Genomic DNA, 21862 nt, shown 5'->3' with positions numbered 1-21862 from the left:
ATGACATGGACTTGGACAAAGAGCAGTAACAAAACAGCATCAAAGCTAGATAGGGAACAATGAGAACATGAGGGTTATTTATACAGAGAGAGTAATGACTAACAAGGAACACCTGAGAATAATTAAAAAAATGAACAAGTGGGGACACAGGACACATGACCAGAACAACCAATCAGACCCTGACACAATGACAAGGGAAGCACATGACAAACAGGAAGCATGACAGTGAGAATTACAAGATAAAAGACATGAAAACATAAACTTTAACCAAAAACAAATGTCACAAATAATTGTCTGTATTAAACGGGTTGTTCTAGTCTTGACTTCTTATTGGTCAATACAGTGTTCAGTCATGCTGAAGTACACTTCATAGTAACAGCCACTTGAAACACCTATGCATCATACAACACCATAACATTTTGGGGATTCATTTTTAGAGATAATTTTGTAAATGTGGCATTAGATTGTTAAGATAGGAACTCAAAGAATGATTTAATATTTACATATGAATGAGTGACACAAATAGTTATTTTTCTCGTTTTTCTTTTCCTAAAGATGTGAATGAATGTGTTGAGAGATCAGAGGTCTGCGGTCCAAATTCAATCTGCAACAACACTGTTGGGAGTCACAATTGCTCGTGCATGAGTGGATATAATGTAACAGACCCAAACCTCCCTATAAACAGCAATAACCCATGCAGAGGTATGATTGACAGCTGAAGCTCTGAACAGCTAATATTTGCAGTGCCTAAATCTTCCGTCACATGAAACCTTTCCCTGTACCAATTATTTTTTTCAGATATTTATGAATGTCTTGACTCAGTATCAGTGTGTGGGCCGAACTCTCACTGTTACAATTACAATGGAAGCTTCTCATGCTTTTGTTGGGAAGGATATAACGTCTCAGATGGGAATAAGGTGAATACCAAAAGTAACCCATGCATCGGTAAGTTTGCTTTGTCATATTTTCTGTCATGTTTTCAAGGTATTTTTTATTGGAAACTGTTCAAAACAATGTCATATTTTGATTGCTACATAATTTGAAATGTCTTTATCAAGTATGTCAATAATCATTGTTTGTTTATATATATATTTTTTAGGGGAAAAAATCATTCTCCTAAAAAAAATTATATATACTCAAACTTCTGTGATCATTTTTTTTTATTATTTTTTTTTTTTTTTGCACATGCAGTTTGGACTTATTCGTTTAGTGCTTAAATAAAATTTGTATCCAGCATTTATTCTTTATGAGATAAGTTTCCATTTGCTCTGGCCTTTTGTGCTTTAAATATTCCAAGTTCTGCCTTCTTGATTTATATTTTCCTTTTATATAGACAGATGAATGCCAAGAGATGATAAATATTTTTCATGTCTTTGTGTTTGTGTTAAAGAAAACTGTTCTCTTACGAGAGGTCTCTCGTACTGCGTAATATCTTACGCTAGGGGAAAATCTCTTTTCCGCGAGATATTGAAGCCAAAAATTATCCTTAATTTTGAAATAATGTAAAACGCGTTGTGGCAGCATGCAGACATAGGCAAGACGGCTTGCGCGCCTATTGGCTGCCCTGCGGCAACTGCAGCAGCCTATCGAGAGAGGCCTTTCGTATCGTCAGATCGTGACGCTGATAGAATCAGATTTTTCATCTCTTCAGCGAAGCGCTCGCATCGCTGGATCCAGAGGAAGAAGCCGCGCCGTCTGATATAGCCTTCTGCGGGAAGAGCTGTTTACATCTGAAGCCGCTGGCCGACAACTCGCCGCCTTCAGTCGCCGTTCCTGCAACGCTGTCCGGCGTGTTATATCCTTTTTGCTGCTAAGTGTGTGTTCACCGCCGCGACTCACACTCTCTTTTCTAAAAGAGCCGAGCGTCTTTGTCAAGATGCCTCGCACCTTCTGTGGCTCGTGTCGAGCCCCACTCAGCGACGGGGACCGCCATGTCATCTGCGTTTCCTGCCTGGGTGAGGAACATGCAGCTCTCGCGCTCGCTGACGGCGGCTGCCCTCACTGCGAGCTGATGCCAATGGTGACTCTGAGGACTCGCCTGGCATCTTTCGCCGAGACTGCTCCCCCGCCCGCTTCGGTGCAGCGCCGTAAAAAGCGCCGTGCTCAGTGGGTCCCGGAACCTCCTCCAGCCTGTGAAAGCTTGCCGGTTCGCCCGCCAGTCTCTCACCGCCGGACAGCGGCCGCCGTCTGCCGCCGCTTCTGTCATGGATGACGACGAGGAAGCCGCGTCTGTGGAGGATGACAGCTGCTCTATCCTGGCGTCGGGCAGTGAGGACTGGTCGAGCTCTGTGGATCTCGCCCCCTCTGTTCGCCAGCCGTCTGGGAAAAGGGCTAGCATCGAAGCAGAGCTAATGCGTCTGCTCACACAGGCCGTAGCAAGCCTCGGCCTCGAGTGGTCGGCGCCCGTGGAGCCTGTACTCAACCGGCTGGATGGATTTTTCCTGCAAGGGGACCGCGTTCCGCCGTCTTCTAGACCCGCGCCCTTTCTTCCTGAGCTTCATGAAGAAGTTGCGAAGTCTTGGAACGCCCCCTTCTCAGCCAGAATGCGTACATCTGTCTCGGCAGCATTCTCCGTGGTGGACGGTGCTAAGGCCAGGGGTTACCATTCTCTTCCTCCTGTGGAAGAAGCCGTAGCGGCCCATCTTTGCAAGCCCTCCGCTGTACGCCGTGCTAAGATAGCGCTACCATCTAAAGCTTGCCGCATGACCTCAGCCATGCACAGCCGCGCTTACACCGCCGCTGGACAGGCTGCATCTGCATTGCACTCAATGGCCATCCTGCAAATCTTCCAGGCCGACCTTCTCCGTAAACTGGATGAGAAAGGACCGGGAGCGATCAGCGTGCCGGACTTAAGAAGCGCCACGGACCTGGCTCTTCGCACCACTAAGTCCGCTGCACAGGCCATAGGGCGTAGCATGGCCTCTCCCACCGTAGCGGAGAGACATTTATGGTTGACGCTCTCAGAGATGTCGGACTCAGAGCGCACCGCGTTCCTCGACGCCCCCATCTCTTCTGCCGGCCTCTTCGGATCATCCGTCAAGAATTTTGCGGATAGATTCGCTGAGGTGCAGAAAACATCACAGGCCATGAAACATTTTCTGCCAAAGCGCTCCAGCTCCGCAACAGGCCGCTCAAAACAGCCGTCTGCTCGAAGCTCCCAGCCGCAGCCTCCGCCCGCCGCCGGCGGTCCGCAGAAGCGTCGTCAGGCCCGGGACCCGAGACCACACTCTCGCTCTGTCAGCTGCCGCCCCCCTCCGCGTGGGCCCCGGCCTAAGGTCGAGATAAAGCCTGAGGCCTCAAAGTCTTCCTAGCCCGCCTAGGAAAACGGCGGTGTTCGAGTCCCGCTGCCGTCGGACTTCCACCAAAACTTCCACCAAACTCGTTCAGTTCCAGAAAATGCGACTGTTCCAGTGTATTTTGCAGAAAACAAGCTGGTACCACAGCCCGTTTGCCTGCACACAAACACTGTTTTTATGGCGACCCAGATGAATCTCATAAAGAGTGTAATTTCTGGTATTCCGGCCACGGCCGACGGTGTTATGAGTGTGGTAAAAATGCCCCCGGCCCAGTGCTCATTCCTACACACAAGCACAGCCCGCCACACAGGGCTCGCACACATAAAATCGACTCATGTCGATTGTGCATTAAATGTAGTGAATGTGCCCACGACACGGTGCCCACAAACACTACACACTGCATGTCTCACGGTTTCTGTAAAAACGAAACCAACACACATACAGTCAGCTCTAGCCGACGGAGTTTTCAGTGTAAATGTGCCCGCTGTCCCGCGCCCACATTCACTCACAGACATGACAAGCCCCACGGGGCTCACCCCGCTCGCTCTCTCTCAGCAAGCCGCCATAAGAGAGCTGAGCGCGGGCAGGCTGCCCGCTGTGATCAGCGCACCCCCCGCCTCGAACGCTGCAAACACGGCGTCTATGTTACAGCATACCGGTGCTCTCCAGTTGCCACCACCTTGCGGCCAGAGCCCAGATCTCATTCAACCCCTAGCTATTCATGCAAGTGCATGGGCAAAGCTTCCCGGGGTATCAGAATGAGTGCTGAACATTATAAAGAGAGGCTATTCGCTACAGTTCGCTCGATGTCCCCGCCGTTGCGCGGCGCGAATCGAAACTACGGTAGAAAAGGAAGTAGCACATCTACTTCGAGCCGAAATAGCGAAACTGTTGAGCAAAGGGGCCATAGAGCCTTTATCTCAAGCTCAGAGCGAAGGGGGTCTATACAGCAGATATTTTCTGGTACCGAAAAAAGACGGTGGTCTCAGACCCATTCTAGATCTAAGACAGCTGAACAAAGTGCTTTCGAAACGCCAGTTCAGAATGCTCACAACCAGGAAAATCCTCACGCAAATTCGCCAAGGGGACTGGTTTATGTCAATAGATCAGAAGGACGCGTATTTCCAAATACAAATAGCGTCACGTCACAGGCGATTTTTGAGATTCGCCTTCGAGGGCCAGGCATATCAATACACAGTCCTGCCGTTCGGCTTGTCCCTAGCACCCCGTACATTCACGGCGCTTGCACCCCTGAAACTTCGGGGCATGCGAGTTTTGAACTACTTGGACGATTTGCTGATTCTAGCTTGATCACACTCAGAGCTCATAGAACACAGGACCACATTACTTGAACATCTACTCGAGAATCTGGGTCTCAAAGTCACTTGGGCGAAGAGTTCACTGAAACCTGTACAGGCTGACGGAGCGCCTCCTGGTCTGGGCTCAGCACAATCTGCGCTCGTTGAGAGCAGCGCACGTGCCAGGCCACCTGAATGTGTGACCAGACAGACTGTCCAGGAACAATGTTCCGGCAGGGGAGTGGTCTCTACACCCGCAGACAGTCCAACTGCTGTGGAAGACATTCGGCAGAGCAAAGGTAGACCTGTTTGCGTCTCAGGAAAACGCTCACTGTCCAGAGTTTTTCTCCAAGAGCAGGGATGCGCTGGCCCACGTCTGGCCCCGCTGCCCGCTCTATGCTTTTCCCCCCATCACGCTCCTGCCTCAGGTATTAGATCGAATCAGGGAAAACGGATGCTCAGTGCTACTTGTGGCTCCGTTCTGGAAAAACCAGGCTTGGTTCCCAGTTCTGATGCAGCTGACAAGCACTGCCCCATGGCCGATACCAGTGAGGAGGGACCTCCTCTCTCAGGCCAAGGGCTCGATCTGGAAAACTCGCACAGAGCTTTGGTCCCTACATGCGTGGCCCATCAACGGGTACCCGCTAACCTCCCGGTGGGAGTGTTAAACACGATCACGCAGGCTAGGGCTTCGTCTACTAGACGGCTCTATTCCTCAAAGTGGTCTGTGTTCTCTAGCTGGTGCACAGACCGTGGCATATCACCCTCAGACGGTGGGGTGACAGAGGTTCTCTCCTTCCTGCAAGAAAGAGCTACTGGATAAGGGCAGAACCCCATCCCCGCTCAAGGTTTACGTGGCGGCCATAGCAGTGTTTACTAAACCGGCGCTTGGCCAGTCACTTGGAAGGAACGATCTGGTTATCCGCTTCGTTAAAGGAGCTAAGAGGCTGAATCCTCCCAGACCTCCCTCAGTCCCCATGTGGGTCCTTTCTACGGTTTTGGAAGCCATGAAAGGTGCCCCATTCGAGCCAATCCAATCAATAAATATCAAACATTTGTCTTTCAAGACAGTGTTTTTTCTGCCTCTTGCTTCGGTAAAGCGTGTAGGGGACTTGCAAGCGCTCTCAGTGAGCGCGACGTCTATGGAGTTTGGGCCAAATGACTCGAGAGTCATACTCAAACCAAGGCACAGGTATGTTCCTAAATCCCTCAACACACCGTTTAGGGCACAGGTGATTTCCCTGTCGGCTCTGCCAGTCTCTAATGAGGAGGAAGACGCGGGCTTCCTTTGCCCAGTCAGGGCATTAAGAGCTTATGTGTCTCGCTTGACTGTCTTCAGACAGACGGAGCAGCTCTTTGTTCGTTCAGCGGAAGTTCTAAGGGACTAGCTGCGTCGAAACAAAGTCTATCCAGGTGGATAGTTGATGCTATAGCGCTGGCTTACACTTCTAAGGGCCTGCAGTGCCCGTTGGGTGTCAGAGCGCACTCCACAAGAGGCATGGTCTCGTCGTGGGCTTGGTCTAGTGGGATTGCCTTGCAAGATATCTGTATGGCGGCAGGCTGGGCATCCCCGTCTACATTTATAAGGTTTTATAACCTAGAGGTTCCCGCCTTGCAGGCTAAGCTGCTTTCGGTCTAATAAATCAGTATTATCTGCCCTGATGCTGTCGGCTCAGAATACTGAAACTGCTTGAGCGTCGCTCACTGATTGATTAAATAACTCTATGGGCAGTGTGTAAGACCCATAATATTCATCAGTCCAGGCCGAGTTTTCGCCCTGAATGTGTGGAACACTATTGATATAATTTGCTCCTTATAGGATGCTACTTATTACGGGAATGATGCTGTTCTAGCCCCTCTTTCCCGGACTTTATGCACTATATGAGCCCTTGGGACTTTGGTGTTGGATCTCAGCATGCACAGCGTTTTACACTGTGTTCCCCTAGCGTAAGATATTACGCAGTACGAGAGACCTCTCGTAAGAGAACGTACTCGGTTACTAACGTAACCTCGGTTCTCTCTAGAAGAGGGAACGAGTACTGCGTATCTTTGCCGTGCCTGCAACACGCTCTGGTTCGCTTCGGCGATGAAAAAACAGATTCTATCAGCCTGTCGAGCTGTATTTATAGGACCAAGCCACGCCCGTTTCGGCAGGATGTGACGCATTGGATCTGACGTCATGAAGGGCCTCTCTCGATAGGCTGCTGCAGTTGCCGCAGGGCAGCCAATAGGCGCGCGAGCTGTTTCATCGCGTTGCGCGAGCAGTTTCATTTTGAAATAATGTAAAACGCGTTGCATGCTGCCGCAACGCGTTTTACATTATTTCAAAATTAAGGATAATTTTTGGCTTCAATATCTCGCGGAAAAAATATATTTTCCCCTAGCGTAAGATATTACGCAGTACTCGTTCCCTCTTCTAGAGAGAACCGCGGTTACGTTAGTAACCGAGTACGTTTTCAATTGTCACTTTAATGTTTTTTTTTTCATACCTGTAGATATAAATGAATGTCTGGACAGTCTATCTGTATGTGGTCCATATTCCAACTGTACAAATGTTATTGGAAGTTACAATTGCTCATGTGTGGATGGATTCACTGCAACAAATTCAAGTCTTTCCATCAGCATCAATAACACATGTAGAGGTAAATTCAATTTTCAGATCTTTGTATTCCATTGTCACGGAAATCCACTGAAGGCGAGTTGAATTGAGAACCCATCTTTTATTAACAAAACTTGAACAAAATAAACAATGACTTGAACTTGATTTAACTTGAACATGAACAGACGCATAAAACTCGCCAAACAGCAGTAACAAAATAACATCAACCCATTTCGCCTACTTATACTACGCCTTAAAAGTATGTACTTGTTTGTGAAGAAAAAGTACATACTTTTGAGTGTGTAGCAAAAGAGTAGACAAGCTTTGAGACTTACTATCACATCATACAATTGTGTCTTTTAATGGTTGCTCTCTGTTGAATCCTGTCACTGTAAACTGGCCTGTCAGTCATGTTGTCACAGTTAAAATCCTCCACATTTAATTTAATTCCCTACCGTATCGGAGACAAATGTGGAAGCACATTAATCTGCAGTCGTTGGTCTTTCATGCGTACACTCTTCTTATGTTAATGCATAATAATGGTGCATTTAAAAGTTAATAGCCAAACAGATCTTCATAAAAATCCTCATTTGTTATTGCAAATTAAATAAAATATAATATTTTTTATCAGGTTAAACTTTGATTATTTGATAATAATGTTGACATTCAGGTGTGAATGAGTGACCCAAACTGTTCTTTTTCCCATAACTTTCTTTTACTAAAGATGTGATATCATTTGTCTTTCAAGTTTTATGTGTTTATATTTGTATTTATTAAAACAAATTTAAATTATTTTCCCCCTCTAGATATAAATGAATGTCTGGTCAGTCCGTCTGTATGTGGTCCAGATTCCAACTGTACAAATGAAATAGGAAGTTACAATTGCTCATGTGTGAATGGTTTCACTGCAACAAACTCAAATCTCACCATCAGCAACAATAATACATGTAGAGGTACATTTTATATTTATATATTTTTTTACTCGAACCTTAAATAATTAGCAAGAGTTTATCCATGTAATTCTTTTTCTTTGGATATAATGTTTTTGTAAATAAAGCATTCTGTTGTAAAGATGCCAAATAATATATTGACATTCAGGTATGAATGAGTGACCCAAACTGTTCTTTTTTCCATAACTTTCTATTAATAAAGATGTGAATGAATGTGTTGAGAGATCAGAGGTCTGCGGTCCAAACTCAATCTGCAACAACACTGTTGGGAGTCACAATTGCTCATGCAAGAGTGGATATAATGTAACAGACCCAAACCTCCCTATAAACAGCAGTAACCCATGCAAAGGTATGATTGACAGAAAATAAACTTATATTACAAATTCATGACAAAGAAAATTATTTTTGGGATGCATATAATACAATTTTGTTAGTTTGTTTCTTTTGCACTTGATGCTTTTCCAAATCTTAATATTGTGGTTGTTTGTGTTTAAAAATGTTGATGATATACTTTCTCAATCTGTATTCTTTTTGTACAGTTATTAAGTTAGTGTATTATGTTGTGAGATACCATTTTTCTTTCATGTTTTATGTGTTTATATTTGTATTTATTAAAACAGATTTAAATTATTTTCCCCCATAGATATAGATGAATGTGTTTTCAGTCCGTCTGTATGTGGTCCAGATTCCAACTGTACAAATGAAATAGGAAGTTACAATTGCTCATGTGTCATTGGATTCACTGCAACAAACTCAAATCTCACCATCAGCAAAAATAATACATGTAGAGGTACATTTTTATATTCAGATTTTGTTTATTCCTTGAATAATTAGCTAGAGTTTATCCATGTGATTTTTACTTTGGATATTATTTTTAAGTTACAATTGCTCATGCAAGAGTGGATATAATGTAACAGACCCAAACCTCCCTATAAACAGCAATAACACATGCAGAGGTATGACTGACAGAAAAAACTCTTAGTGCAAATTTATAACAGAAAATAAGCATTGGCTTATAACACACACAAAAAATCCAAATAAAGTTTTTACAGTAACATCACCAATATGTATTTATTTAAAAACAAAATCTGAGATGTTGCTTAAAACTGTATCTGTTCTATTGTGGAGGTCTGTTGTTTAAAGAAGCACAAAAAAAATCTTAGTTTTAAAAATGTTGATGTTGTTTTGTGTTCAGATTTGAGTTTATTATAACCTTGCATAATTGTCTAGAGTTTACCTGTATAATTTTTACTTTGCATTTTGCAAGTGAAGCATTTTGTTGTTACAATGATATTAAACTTATCCAAACTGTTCTTTTTACCATAACTTTATTTTCCTAAAGATGTGGATGAATGTGTTGAGAGATCAGAGGTCTGTGGTCCAAACTCAATCTGCAACAACACTGTTGGGAGTTACAATTGCTCATGCAAGAGTGGATATAATGTAACAGACCCAAACCTCCCTATAAACAGCAATAACACATGCAGAGGTATGATTGACAGGAAAAAGCTTATATTACAAATTCATGATAAAGAAAATGAGTTTTTGGAGGTGTATAATTGTTAGTTTGTTTCTGTTATACATGCTGCTTTTCAAAATCTTAATTTTGTAGTCGTTTGTTTAAAATTAAATGTTGATATACTTTCTCGATCTGTATTCTTCTTGTATAGTTATTATGTTAATGTATTATGTTATGAGATACCATTTGTCTTTCATGTTTTATATGTGTATAATTGTATGTATTAATACAAATTTTAATTATTTTCCCCTCTAGATAAAAATGAATGTCAGGTCAGTCCATCTGTATGTGGTCCAGACTCCAACTGCACAAATGAAATAGGAAGTTACAATTGCTCATGTTTAGATGGATTCACTGCAACAAACTCAAATCTCACCATCAGCAACAATAATACATGTAGAGGTACATTTTATATTTATATTTTTGTTTACTCTAACCTTGAATAATTAGCATGAGTTTATCCATGTAATTCTTTTTATTTGGATATAATGTTTTTGTAAATAAAGCATTCTGTTGTAAAGATGCCAAAGAATATATTGACATTCAGGTATGAATGAGTGACCCAAACTGTTCTTTTTTCCATAACTTTCTTTTACTAAAGATGTGGATGAATGTGTTGAGAGATCAGAGGTCTGCGGTCCAAACTCAATCTGCAACAACACTGTTGGGAGTCACAATTGCTCGTGCAAGAGTGGATATAATGTAACAGACCCAAACCTCCCTATAAACAGCAATAACACATGCAAAGGTATGATTTACAGAAAATAAACTTATATTACAAATTCATGACAAAGAAAATTATTTTTGGGATGCATATAATAGATTTTTGTTAGTTTGTTTCTTTTGCACATGCTGTTTTCCAAATCTTAATATTGTGGTTGTTTGTGTTTAAAAATGTTGATGATATACTTTCTCAATCTGTATTCTCTTTGTACAGTTATTAAGTTAGTGTATTATGTTGTGAGATACCATTTGTCTTTCATGTTTTATGTGTTTATATTTGTATTTATTAAAACAAACTTAAATTATTTTCCCCTCTAGATATAAATGAATGTCTGGTCAGTCCATCTGTATGTGGTCCAGATTCCAACTGCACAAATGAAATAGGAAGTTACAATTGCTCATGTTTGGATGGATTCACTGCAACAAACTCAAATCTCACCATCGGCAAAAATAATACATGTAGAGGTACATTTTTATATTCATATTTGTTTACTGTAACCTTGAATAATTAGCTAGAGTTTATTCATGTGATTTTTTACTTTGGATATTATTTTTAAGTTACAATTGCTCATGCAAGAGTGGATATAATGTAACAGACCCAAACCTCCATATAAACAGCAATAACACATGCAGAGGTATGATTGACAGAAAAAACTCTTAGTGCAAATTCATAACAGAAAATAAGTATTGGCTTATAACACACAAAAAATCCAAATACATTTTTTACAGTAACATCACCAATATGTATTTATTTAAAAACAAAATCTGAGATGTTGCTTAAAACTGTATCTGTTCTATTGTGGAGGTCTGTTGTTTAAAGAAGCACAAAAAAATCTTAGTTTTAAAAATGTTGATGTTGTTTTGTGTTCAGATTTGAGTTTATTATAACCTTGCATAATTGTCTAGAGTTTACCTGTATAATTTTTACTTTGCATTTTGCAAGTGAAGCATTTTGTTGTTACAATGATATTAAACTTATCCAAACTATTCTTTTTACCATAACTTTATTTTCCTAAAGATGTGGATGAACATTTTATACATTTTATATTTATATTTTTGTTTATTCTAACCTTGAATAATTAGCAAGAGTTTATCCATGTAATTCTTTTTCTTTGGATATAATGTTTTTGTAAATAAAGCATTCTGTTGTAAAGATGCCAAAGAATATTTTGACATTCAGGTATGAATGAGTGACCCAAACTGTTCTTTTTTCCATAACTTTCTTTTAATAAAGATGTGAATGAATGTGTTGAGAGATCAGAGGTCTGTGGTCCAAACTCAATCTGCAACAACACTGTTGGGAGTCACAATTGCTCGTGCAAGAGTGGATATAATGTAACAGACCCAAACCTCCCTATAAACAGCAATAACACATGCAAAGGTATGATTGACAGAAAATAAACTTAGATTACAAATTCATGACAAAGAAAATTATTTTTGGGATGCATATAATAAATTTTTGTTAGTTTGTTTCTTTTGCACATGCTGTTTTCCAAATCTTAATATTGTGGTTGTTTGTGTTTAAAAATGTTGATGATATACTTTCTCAATCTGTATTCTCTTTGTACAGTTATTAAGTTAGTGTATTATGTTGTGAGATACCATTTTTCTTTCATGTTTTATGTGTTTATATTTGTATTTATTAAAACAAACTTAAATTATTTTCCCCTCTAGATATAAATGAATGTCTGGTCAGTCCATCTGTATGTGGTCCAGACTCCAACTGTACAAATGAAATAGGAAGTTACAATTGCTCATGTCTGGATGGATTCACTGCAACAAACTCAAATCTCACCATCAGCATCAATAATACATGTAGAGGTACATTTTTATATTCAGATTTGTTTACTGTAACCTTGAATAATTAGAGTTTATCCATGTGATTTTTACTTTGGATATTATTTTTAAGTTACAATTGCTCATGCTTGCATAATTGTCCAGAGTTTACCCATATCATTTTTACTTTGCATTTTGCAAGTGAAGCAATTTGTTGTTACAATGACATGGAATGATATTAAACTTATCCAAACTGTTCTTTTTACCATAACTTTATTTTACTAAAGATGTGAATGAATGTGTTGAGAGATCAGAGATCTGTGGTCCAAACTCGATCTGCAACAACACTGTTGGGAGTTACAATTGCTTGTGCAAGAGTGGATATAATGTAACAGACCCAAACCTCCTAAACAGCAATAACCCATGCAGAGGTATGATTGACAGTGGAAGCTCTGAACAGCTAATATTTGTTTTGCTTAAATCTTTTGTCACATGAAACCTTTCCCTGTACCAATGTTATTTTTTCAGATATTGATGAATGTCTTGACTCAGTATCAGTGTGTGGGCCGAACTCTCACTGTTACAATTACATTGGAAGCTTCTCATGCTTTTGTTGGGAAGGATATAACGTCTTAGAAGCGAATAAGGCGAACACCAAAAGTAACCCATGCATTGGTAAGTTTGCTCTGTCATATTTTCTCTCATGGTTTTCGAGGTATTGTTTATTGGAAACTGCTCAAAAAGATGTCATTTTTAGATTGCTACATAATTTGAAATATGCCTTTATGAAGTATGTCAATAATCAATGTTTGTTTATATATATTTTTAGGGAAAAAATATTCTCCTTAAAAGAATTATACATACTCAAACCTCTTTGTGATTCATACTTTTATTTAATTTATTTTTTTGCACATGCAGTTTGGACTTATTCATTTAGGGCTTAAATACTATTTTTATCCAGCATTTATTCTTTAGGAGATAAGTTTCCATTTGTTCTGGCCTTTTGTGCTTTAAATATTCCAAGTTCTGCCTTCTTGGTTTATATTTTCGTTTTATATAGACAGATGAATGCCATTAGATGATAGATGTTTTTCGTGTCTTTATGTGTTTGTGTTAAAGAAAACTGTTTTAATTATCACTTTAATTTTTTTTTTTTTTTTTTTCATAGATATAAATGAATGTCTGGACAGTCTATCTGTATGTGGTCCAGATTCCAACTGTACAAATTTAATTGGAGGTTACAATTGCTCATGTGTGGATGGATTCATTGCAACAAATTCAAGTCTTTCCATCAGCATCAATAACACATGTAGAGGTAAATTCTATTTTCAGATCTGTGTATAATAATGTCACAGTCCACTGGAAGCAATTTCAATTGAGAACCCATGTTCAGCTTTTATTTAGAAATCTTGAACAAAATAAACAATGACTTGAACACGAACAGCAGTAGCAAAACAACATCAAAGTTAGAAGGGAACAATGAGAACATGAGGGTTATTTATACAGAGAGACTAATGACTAATGCCCGTTTCACACACACACTCTGTGTGCAGTGCATATGCGGTGCGTGTTGCAGTGCGTATGCAGTACAGGAGCAACACACGCTATAGTACTTTCACATATGCTGCATATGCAGTGCGTAACTGATCCACGGCTGTACCACAAAAACATTTACTCACTATTTGTATTTCAAATCCAGAAGTTATCAGCAACTTTTATTTAAAGAAAGTTTTGTCACCAGTGTGATTCTCTTTGTACACATATACACTCTTTAATAGACGTATTAATGTTTAAACACAATTTAAACAACGTATTATTCAATGCATTAGGCTACTTCTATATAGATTATATATTAAGTTGCTCAAGCAAGTGGTAACATATTTAACCATGTACTTATATTAAAATCGCAAACATTTTAAATTAAAACTTAAAATTTACAAAAACAGCAGACTCATATTTTTTCTTTTGCATAATTTAAATCTTTATACAATAAATCTTGCATGTCACAAAGAACTTGTTTTTCCACCTCCACGAATGAGACGAGTGTCATTCATTATGTCGCCTTGTTGAAGTAAATTGTAGTTTTCCTTGCTTTACCCCGGTCTTAAAGTAAAAAGATGACTGTGGAAAAAAGTAGAATTTAATTAAATGCATTTATGGTGAGATTACTACATTTTATTTAATTAAATGCATTTATGATGAAATTACTACATTTTTATGTCAATTTGTGTTCATTTTGACCACAAACTATGCGCTGTCATTTTAATTCAGTGCGTGCAGCACAGCAAAAATAGACTCGGAGCGTAAACAATCGCTGCACTGCTGTAAAAGGATCGCCAGACCGCATCCGCGTGCAGTGTGAAAGCTCTAACCTGTTAACATGGGTACAGAAAAAAATACGCTCTGCAAACGGAGTATATGTGAAACGGGCGTAACAAGGAACACCTAAGAAGAATCAAAAAATGAACCAGTGAGAAAACAGGACACATGACTAGAATAATAAGATACATGAGATACATGAGAGCAAGGGATAAGAGCAAGGAATAAGATACATGAGAGCAAGGGAAGTGCATGAAAATCAACAGCATTAACCCTCCCTATAAACAGTAACCCATGCAGAGGTATGATTGACAGCTGAAGCTCATAGTACGAAATCATAAAAAATAATGGGAACTATACGGTTATCCGGACCACACCTATTTGGGTAGGGTTAGGGTTAGGTTAACCGTGTAGTACATTTACGTGTGGTCACGTGTGGTCCAGATAACCTATTTGGGTAGGGTTAGGGTTAATGTTAGGTTAACCGTATAGTACATTTACGTGTGGTCTGGATAACCGTATAGTACCAAATAATGTAATAAATAATAAGAGTAATAAGAGGCTCATAATTTTTTGTTAGTTTGTTTTTAGTTTTGTTCAATACAGTGTCAACATTATTACATTACCAATATGTATGTATTCTAAAACAAAATCTTAAATGTTGCTTAAAGATTTTTAATGTTTTAGTATGGAGGTCTGTTGTGTAAAGATTCACAAAGAACTTGGAGTTCCCCATATTTCTATCAGAAAAACTCAGAGGGCAGGCGAACGTTTGCATGGTATTTATTCTGTGAAGTATTAACAGATGAGCTACAATGATTCATGTTTAGTTGTATAGAAAACAACAATAGTCAGTCTTACCTGATGGCCCTGATAGGCCGTGTGATAAACAAATGACTGTAAAAGCTAAGGGCATGAGAGGCTAAGTTAATTAACACAAAGACCACGTAGCTCATGATGTATGAAAGGCCATGATAGGCAGCACTATGTGAAGAACCGCAAAATGCTGGGCTATGCGAAGGGTCACGATTGGCCAGGTTACATAATACAATAATAGTCTTACCCTGATTGGCCACAACAGGCTGTGTTATGCAAAGGAACGCGATAAGCCATTACATAAAACGATAATAGGAAAACTAATGACACCACCACCAGTAGCTAGCGAAGGGAAACATACATTGATTATTATTTGAAAGTGCCTGAACATTTGAGCTAGTTTTCAAGTCAGATCTTGCAAGGAACTCGAATTCTAAGGATGACCATGTACACAGTACCTTGATGGAAGAGGCTTACACCCCAAGTTCGACTGCGTTCGTAGCAGCACCAGTCCAAAAGAATGTCCTATGTAGGATGAGTTGGAAAACCGCAGTTTTCTGCATGTGCAGTTAGGAGGATTCTAAACAACTGCATTATGATGGAAGGCAGTTAGGTTAGTAAATAAATATACTGAACAACTCAACACTTTTGTTTTTGCCCACAATTTTCATGAGCTGAACTCAAAGATCTAAGACTTTTTCTATGTACCAAAAGGCCTATTTCTCTCAAATATTGCTCACAAATCTGTCTAAATCTGTGTTAGTGAGCACTTCTCCTTTGCCGAAATAATCCATCCACCTCACAGGTGTGGCATATCAAGATGCTGATTAGACAGCATGATTATTGCACAAGTTTGTCTTTGGCTGGCCACAATAAAAGGCCACTCTAAAATGTGCTTATTGTCCCGATTAAAACGTACTCGGTTACTAACGTAACCTCGGTTCTCTCTAGAAGAGGGAACGAGTACTGCATAAGTATCTTACACTAGGGGAAAATCCCTTTTCCGCAAGATATTGAAGCCAAAAATTATCCTCAATTTTGTAATAATGTAAAACGCGTTGCGGCAGCATGCAGACATAGGCAAGACAGCTCGCGTGCCTATTGGCTGACCTGCGGCAACTGCAGCAGCCTATCGAGAGAGGCCTCTCGTGACGTCAGATCCAATGAGGGCACTTTGCGCCCACTGCGTCACGTCCCGCCGAAACAGGCGTGGCTTAGGCCTATAAATACGGCTCGACAGGCTGATAGAATCTGGTTTTTCATTGCCGAAGCGAACCAGAGCGTGTTGCATGCACGGCTAAGATACGCAGTACTCGTTCCCTCTTCTAGAGAGAACCGAGGTTACATTAGTAACCGAGTACGTTCTCTTACGAGAGGTCTCTCGTACTGCGTAAGTATCTTACGCTAGGGGAACCCAATGTAAAACGCAGTGCGTGCTGAGATCCAACACCAAAGTCCCAAGGGCGGGTGCCCGGGGCTCATATAGTGCACGATCACCAGGGAACTCACAGAGAGTCTGGGAAAAAAAGGGGCTAGAACAGCATTTTTTCCCAGATTTAGTAGTGTCCTATAAAGCGCAAATTACATTAATAGTATTTCATACGGACAGGGCGAAAAACTCGGCCTGAACCGATGAATATTGTGGGTCTTACACACTGCCCATAGAGTTATTCAGTCGATCAGCGAGCAGCGCTCAGCGTTTTCAGTATTCTGAGCCGATAGCATCAGAACAGACAATACTGATTTATTAGACCGACAGCAGCTTAGCCTGTAAGGCGGGAACCTCTAGGTTATAAAACCTTATAAATGTAGACAGGGAGGCCCAGCCTGCCGCCATACATATATCTTGCAAGGCAATCCCACTGGACCAGGCCCACGATGAGGCCATGCCTCTTGTGGAGTGCGCTCTGACACCTAACGGGCACTGCAGGCCTTTAGATGTGTAAGCCAGCACTATAGCCTCAACTATCCATCTGGATAGACTCTGTTTCGATGCAGCTAGTCCCTTAGAACGTCCGCTGAACGAAACAAAGAGCTGTTCCGTCTGTCTGAAGACAGTCGAGCGAGACACATAAGCCCTTAATGCCCTGACCGGGCAAAGGAAGCTCGCGTCCTTCTCCTCATTAGAGACCGGCAGGGCCGACAGGAAAATCACCTGTGCCCTAAACGGTGTGTTGAAGGATATTGGAACGTACCCGTGCCTTGGTTTGAGTATGACTTTCGAGTCATTTGGCTCAAATTCCATACACGTCACGCTCACTGAGAGCGCTTGTAAGTCCCCTATGTGCTTCACTAAAGCGAGAGCCAGAAGAAACACTGTCTTGAAAGACAAGTGTTTAATATCTATCGTTTGGATTGGCTCGAATGGGGCACCTTTCATGGCTTCCAAAACCATAGAAAGGTCCCACACGGGGACTGAAGGAGGTCTAGGAGGATTCAGCCTCTTAGCTCCCTTAAGGAAGCGGATGACTAAATCGTTCCTTCCAAGTGACTGGCCGAGCGCCGGTTTAGTAAACGCTGCTATGGCCGCCACGTAAACCTTGAGCGTGGATGGGGTCCTGCCCTTATCCAGCAGCTCTTGTTGGAAGGAGAGAACCTCCGTCACCCCACAGTCTGGGGGTGATATGCCATGAGCTGTGCACCAGCTAGAGAACACCGACCATTTTGAGGAATAGAGCCATCTGGTAGACGGGGCCCTAGCCTGCGTGATCGTGTTTAACACTCCCACCGGGAGGTTAGCGGGTACCCGTTGATAGCCCACACATGTAGGGACCATAGCTCTGGGCAAGGATGCCAAATCGAGCCCTTGGCCTGAGAGAGGAGGTCCCTCCTCACTGGTATTGGCCATGGGGCAGTGCTTGTCAGCTGCATCAGAACTGGGAACCAGGCCAGGCACTGAGCATCCATTTTCCCTGATTCGCTCTAATACCTGAGGCAGGAGCGTGACGGGGGGAAAAACATAGAGCGGGCAGCAGGGCCAGACATGGGTTTCAACCGTAGTTTCGGTTCGCGCCGCGTAAAGGCAGGGACGTCGAGCGAACTGTAGCGAATAGCCTCTTTTATAAAGTTCAGCACCCATTCTGATACCCCGGGGAGCTTTGCCCATGCATCTGCATGAATAGCTAGGGGTTGAATGAGATCTGGGCTCTGGTCGTGACATAGTGGCGACCGGAGAGCTCCGGTATGCTGTAACAGAGACACGGTGCTTGCGGCGCTCGAGGTGGGGGGGGGGGTGGCGTGCTGAGGGAGAGCGAGCGGAGCGAGCCCCGTGGGGCTTGTCATGTCTGTGAGTGAATGTGGGCGCGGGACAGCGGGCACATTTACTACACTGAAAAACACCGTCTGCATGAGCAGACTGAAACTGTGTTGGTTTCGTTTTTACAGAAACCGTGAGACATGTAGTATGTAGTGTTTGTGGGCACTGTTGTCGTGGGCACATTCACTATGTTTAATGTACAATCGACATGAGCCGATTTTGTGTGTGCGAGCCCTGTGTGACGGGCTGTGCTTGTGTGTAGGGATGAACACTGAACTGTGGGCATTTTTACTACACTCATAGCACCATCGGCCGTGGCCGGGGGGGGAAACCCATGGGGCTTGTCATGTCTGTGAGTGAATGTGGGTGCGGGACAGCGGGCACATATACTACACTGAGAACGCCGTCGGCTTACAGAAACCGTGAGACATGCAGTGTGCAGTGTTTGTGGGCACTGGGTCGTGGGCACATTCACTACATTTAATGCACAATCGACATGAGTCGATTCTATGTGTGCGAGCCCTGAAATGTGCTTGTGTGTAGGAATGGGCACTAGGCGTGGGCATTTTACTACACTCATAACACCATCGGCCGTGGCCGGAATACCAGAAAACACACTCTTTATGAGATTAATCTGGGCCGACGTAAAAATGGCGTTTGTGTGCATGCAAACGGGCTGTGGTACCGGCTTGTTTTCTGCAAAATACACTGGAACAGTCGCATTTTCTGGAACTGAATGAGCGAGACGTTTTGGTGGAAGTCTGGCCGCAGCGGGACTTGAACACCGTCGTTTTCCTAGGCGGGCTAGGAAGACTTTGAGGCCTCGGGCTTTACCACAATCTTAGGCCGGGGCTCACGCGGAGGGGAGTGGCGGCCAGCAGAGCGAGAGCGCCATAGAGAATGATAGCGTATAGCCAGATAGCGTCATCATGTCTTGTGACGGCGTTTGATTGCAGGCGTTGCACGTATTATAACAGGCTCGTTTACTGCAATATTGATATTTCCAGTCGCCTGAACATAGGAGGGGACTGAGAAATGTGTGAGAAATGGAGGTTGGTCCGGCCTCGGCGGGACTAAAACACTCTCTTTCCTCCTTTCGCCGGTGAGTGACACACACGAGGGGCGGGGTAGCTTTCTTGTAACGTAAAGAAAGCTAGCCCTGCAGCAGGAAACATCCATCCAGAGAGCGTCATCGTGTCTTGTGACGGCGTTCGTTTGCAGGCGTGCATGTATTACAACAGACTCGTTTACTGCAATATTGATATTGATATTTCCAGTCGCCTGAACTTAGGAGGGGACTGAGAAATGTGTGAGAAATGGAGGTTGGTCCGGCCTCGGCAGGACTAAAACACTCTCTTTCCTCTTGTCGCCGGTGAGTGACGCACGCGAACGGGGCGGGGTAGCTTTCTTGTAACGTAAAGAAAGCTAGCCCTGCAGCAGGAAATATCCATCCACATAGATGCGGCTTCTTCGTCGTCATCCGTCTGTCCAACAGTGAGAGACTCGGGCGAAGCTGGCGGGCGAACCGGCGAGCTTTTGCTGGTTGGAGGAGGTTCCGGGATCCGCTGAGCACGGCACTTTCACGGCGCGGCACCGCAGCGGGCGGAGGTGCAGTCTCGGCAAAAGATGCCAGGCGAGTCCTCAGAGTCACCCTGGGCATTAGCTCGCAGTGAGGGCAGCCGCCGTCAGCGAGTGCAGATCACGTGGCGATCCCCGTCATTGAGTTGGGGCTCGACACGAGCCACAGGAAAGGGGCATCTTGAAAAAGACGCCCGGCTCTTTTAATGCAATCAGAGTGTGTGTCGTGGCGGCGAACACACACACACACACAAAACACAGTGGCAGAAAAAAGGATATAACGCCGGATAGCGCAGCAGGAACGGCGACTGAAGGCGGCGCGGCCAGCGGCTTCAGGTGCAGTGGCTCGTCCCGCTGAAAGGCTTTTTCAGACGGCGCGGCTTCTTTCTCTCCGCATCCAGCGATGCGTGAGCTTTGCTGAAGGAATGAAAAATCAGATTCTATCAGCCTGTCGAGCCGTATTTATAGGCCTAAGCCACGCCTGTTTCGGTGGGACGTGACGCATTGGATCTGACGTCACGAGAGGCCTCTCTCGATAGGCTGCTGCAGATGCCGCAGGTCAGCCAATAGGCACGCGAGCTGTCTTGCCTATGTCTGCATGCTGCCGCAACGCGTTTTACATTATTACAAAATTTTTGGCTCAAAGATCTAAGACTTTTTCTATGTACCAAAAGGCCTATTTCTCTCAAATATTGCTCACAAATCTGTCTAAATCTGTGTTAGTGAGCACTTCTCCTTTGCCGAAATAATCCATCCACCTCACAGGTGTGGCATATCAAGATGCTGATTAGACAGCATGATTATTGCACAAGTTTGTCTTTGGCTGGCCACAATAAAAGGCCACTCTAAAATGTGCTTATTGTCCCGATTAAAACGTAATTGATAATTTTTGTCTTCAATATCTCGCGGAAAAGGGATTTTCCCCTAGTGTAAGATACTTACGCAGTACGAGAGACCTTTCGTAAGAGAACCCGTTATTTCTATGGCATTGCTGTCCAGGAGTAATTAGCTTTTGTAAAGTAATTTACTTAATGTAAAGTTAACGAAAGTTCTCATGAGCATTGTAATGTTTAAAGCAGATGTCTTAACAAATGTCAGTAGACCGGGAAGATTTTAAAACGAGCCGTTCATTCATAAATACGCAAGATTGCTGTGAAAATACTGACCGGAAGACAAAAGACAACGAGTTCAGCGCTGAAAAGGGGCGGGGCTACATAAGGTCTATAGAAGCAACGCGGTCGGTTGAAAACATCTCAACTTTTCAGAATGCCGCATGCGCACAGCAGGTCATGTGACAAAAACCAACCGCTTCTGCCTTTCCGTAACAATATCGAAAGCTCAGCTGAACAACAGCTGATCATAGCTGTACAGGGCGGGTTTTTATTTCTCATCTCCATAAATATATCTAGTAGTAAAGCTAATGCAAGGGCTAGAAATCAATTAATCCTTTGCTGATACTTCCTCGTCATCATGTCATGGAGAGCGCAGTTCATGATTGCATAGCAACGGCAGATGCATTTTTTTTTTTTTTTCAGTGTTTTGCATAGCCAACCACAGTCTGTTGAGAGCATGAATGCAATGGCCTATCGAAGGGATTTACGTAAGCGCAGAATCCACGCATTCAAGATCAGCGGTTTGGTGCTTGTTCACTGGCTGAAATCTGCCTGCTCGTGAATTCATTTATAACCAACAAAGAGTAGAAAATGATAGTCTGGTCTCAAACTCAATTCCT

At 42.7% G+C, this 21862-nt stretch overlaps 1 protein-coding gene across 1 annotated transcript in view; it reads left to right on the top strand.

Moving 5' to 3' along the window:
• Positions 1–21862, top strand: part of LOC307167975 (uncharacterized protein) — a 59534-nt gene that overhangs the window by 8565 nt on the left and 29107 nt on the right. The window contains exons 8-22 of the mRNA XM_079887366.1: positions 556–702; positions 799–945; positions 7090–7236; positions 8000–8146; positions 8346–8492; positions 8787–8933; positions 9486–9632; positions 9918–10064; positions 10264–10410; positions 10704–10850; positions 11620–11766; positions 12060–12206; positions 12449–12592; positions 12690–12836; positions 13330–13476. Coding sequence (XP_079743492.1) covers positions 556–702; positions 799–945; positions 7090–7236; positions 8000–8146; positions 8346–8492; positions 8787–8933; positions 9486–9632; positions 9918–10064; positions 10264–10410; positions 10704–10850; positions 11620–11766; positions 12060–12206; positions 12449–12592; positions 12690–12836; positions 13330–13476 — 2202 coding nt within the window. The remainder of the gene's footprint in view (positions 1–555; positions 703–798; positions 946–7089; positions 7237–7999; positions 8147–8345; positions 8493–8786; positions 8934–9485; positions 9633–9917; positions 10065–10263; positions 10411–10703; positions 10851–11619; positions 11767–12059; positions 12207–12448; positions 12593–12689; positions 12837–13329; positions 13477–21862) is intronic.

The sequence above is a fragment of the Squalius cephalus genome (genome assembly GCF_949319135.1).
Source record: "Squalius cephalus genome assembly, chromosome: 12".
In the NCBI taxonomy this organism is placed as follows: domain Eukaryota; kingdom Metazoa; phylum Chordata; class Actinopteri; order Cypriniformes; family Leuciscidae; genus Squalius; species Squalius cephalus.
The sequence above is the reverse complement of the archived record's forward strand: the minus strand, read 5'-3'. Positions and strand labels throughout refer to the sequence as shown.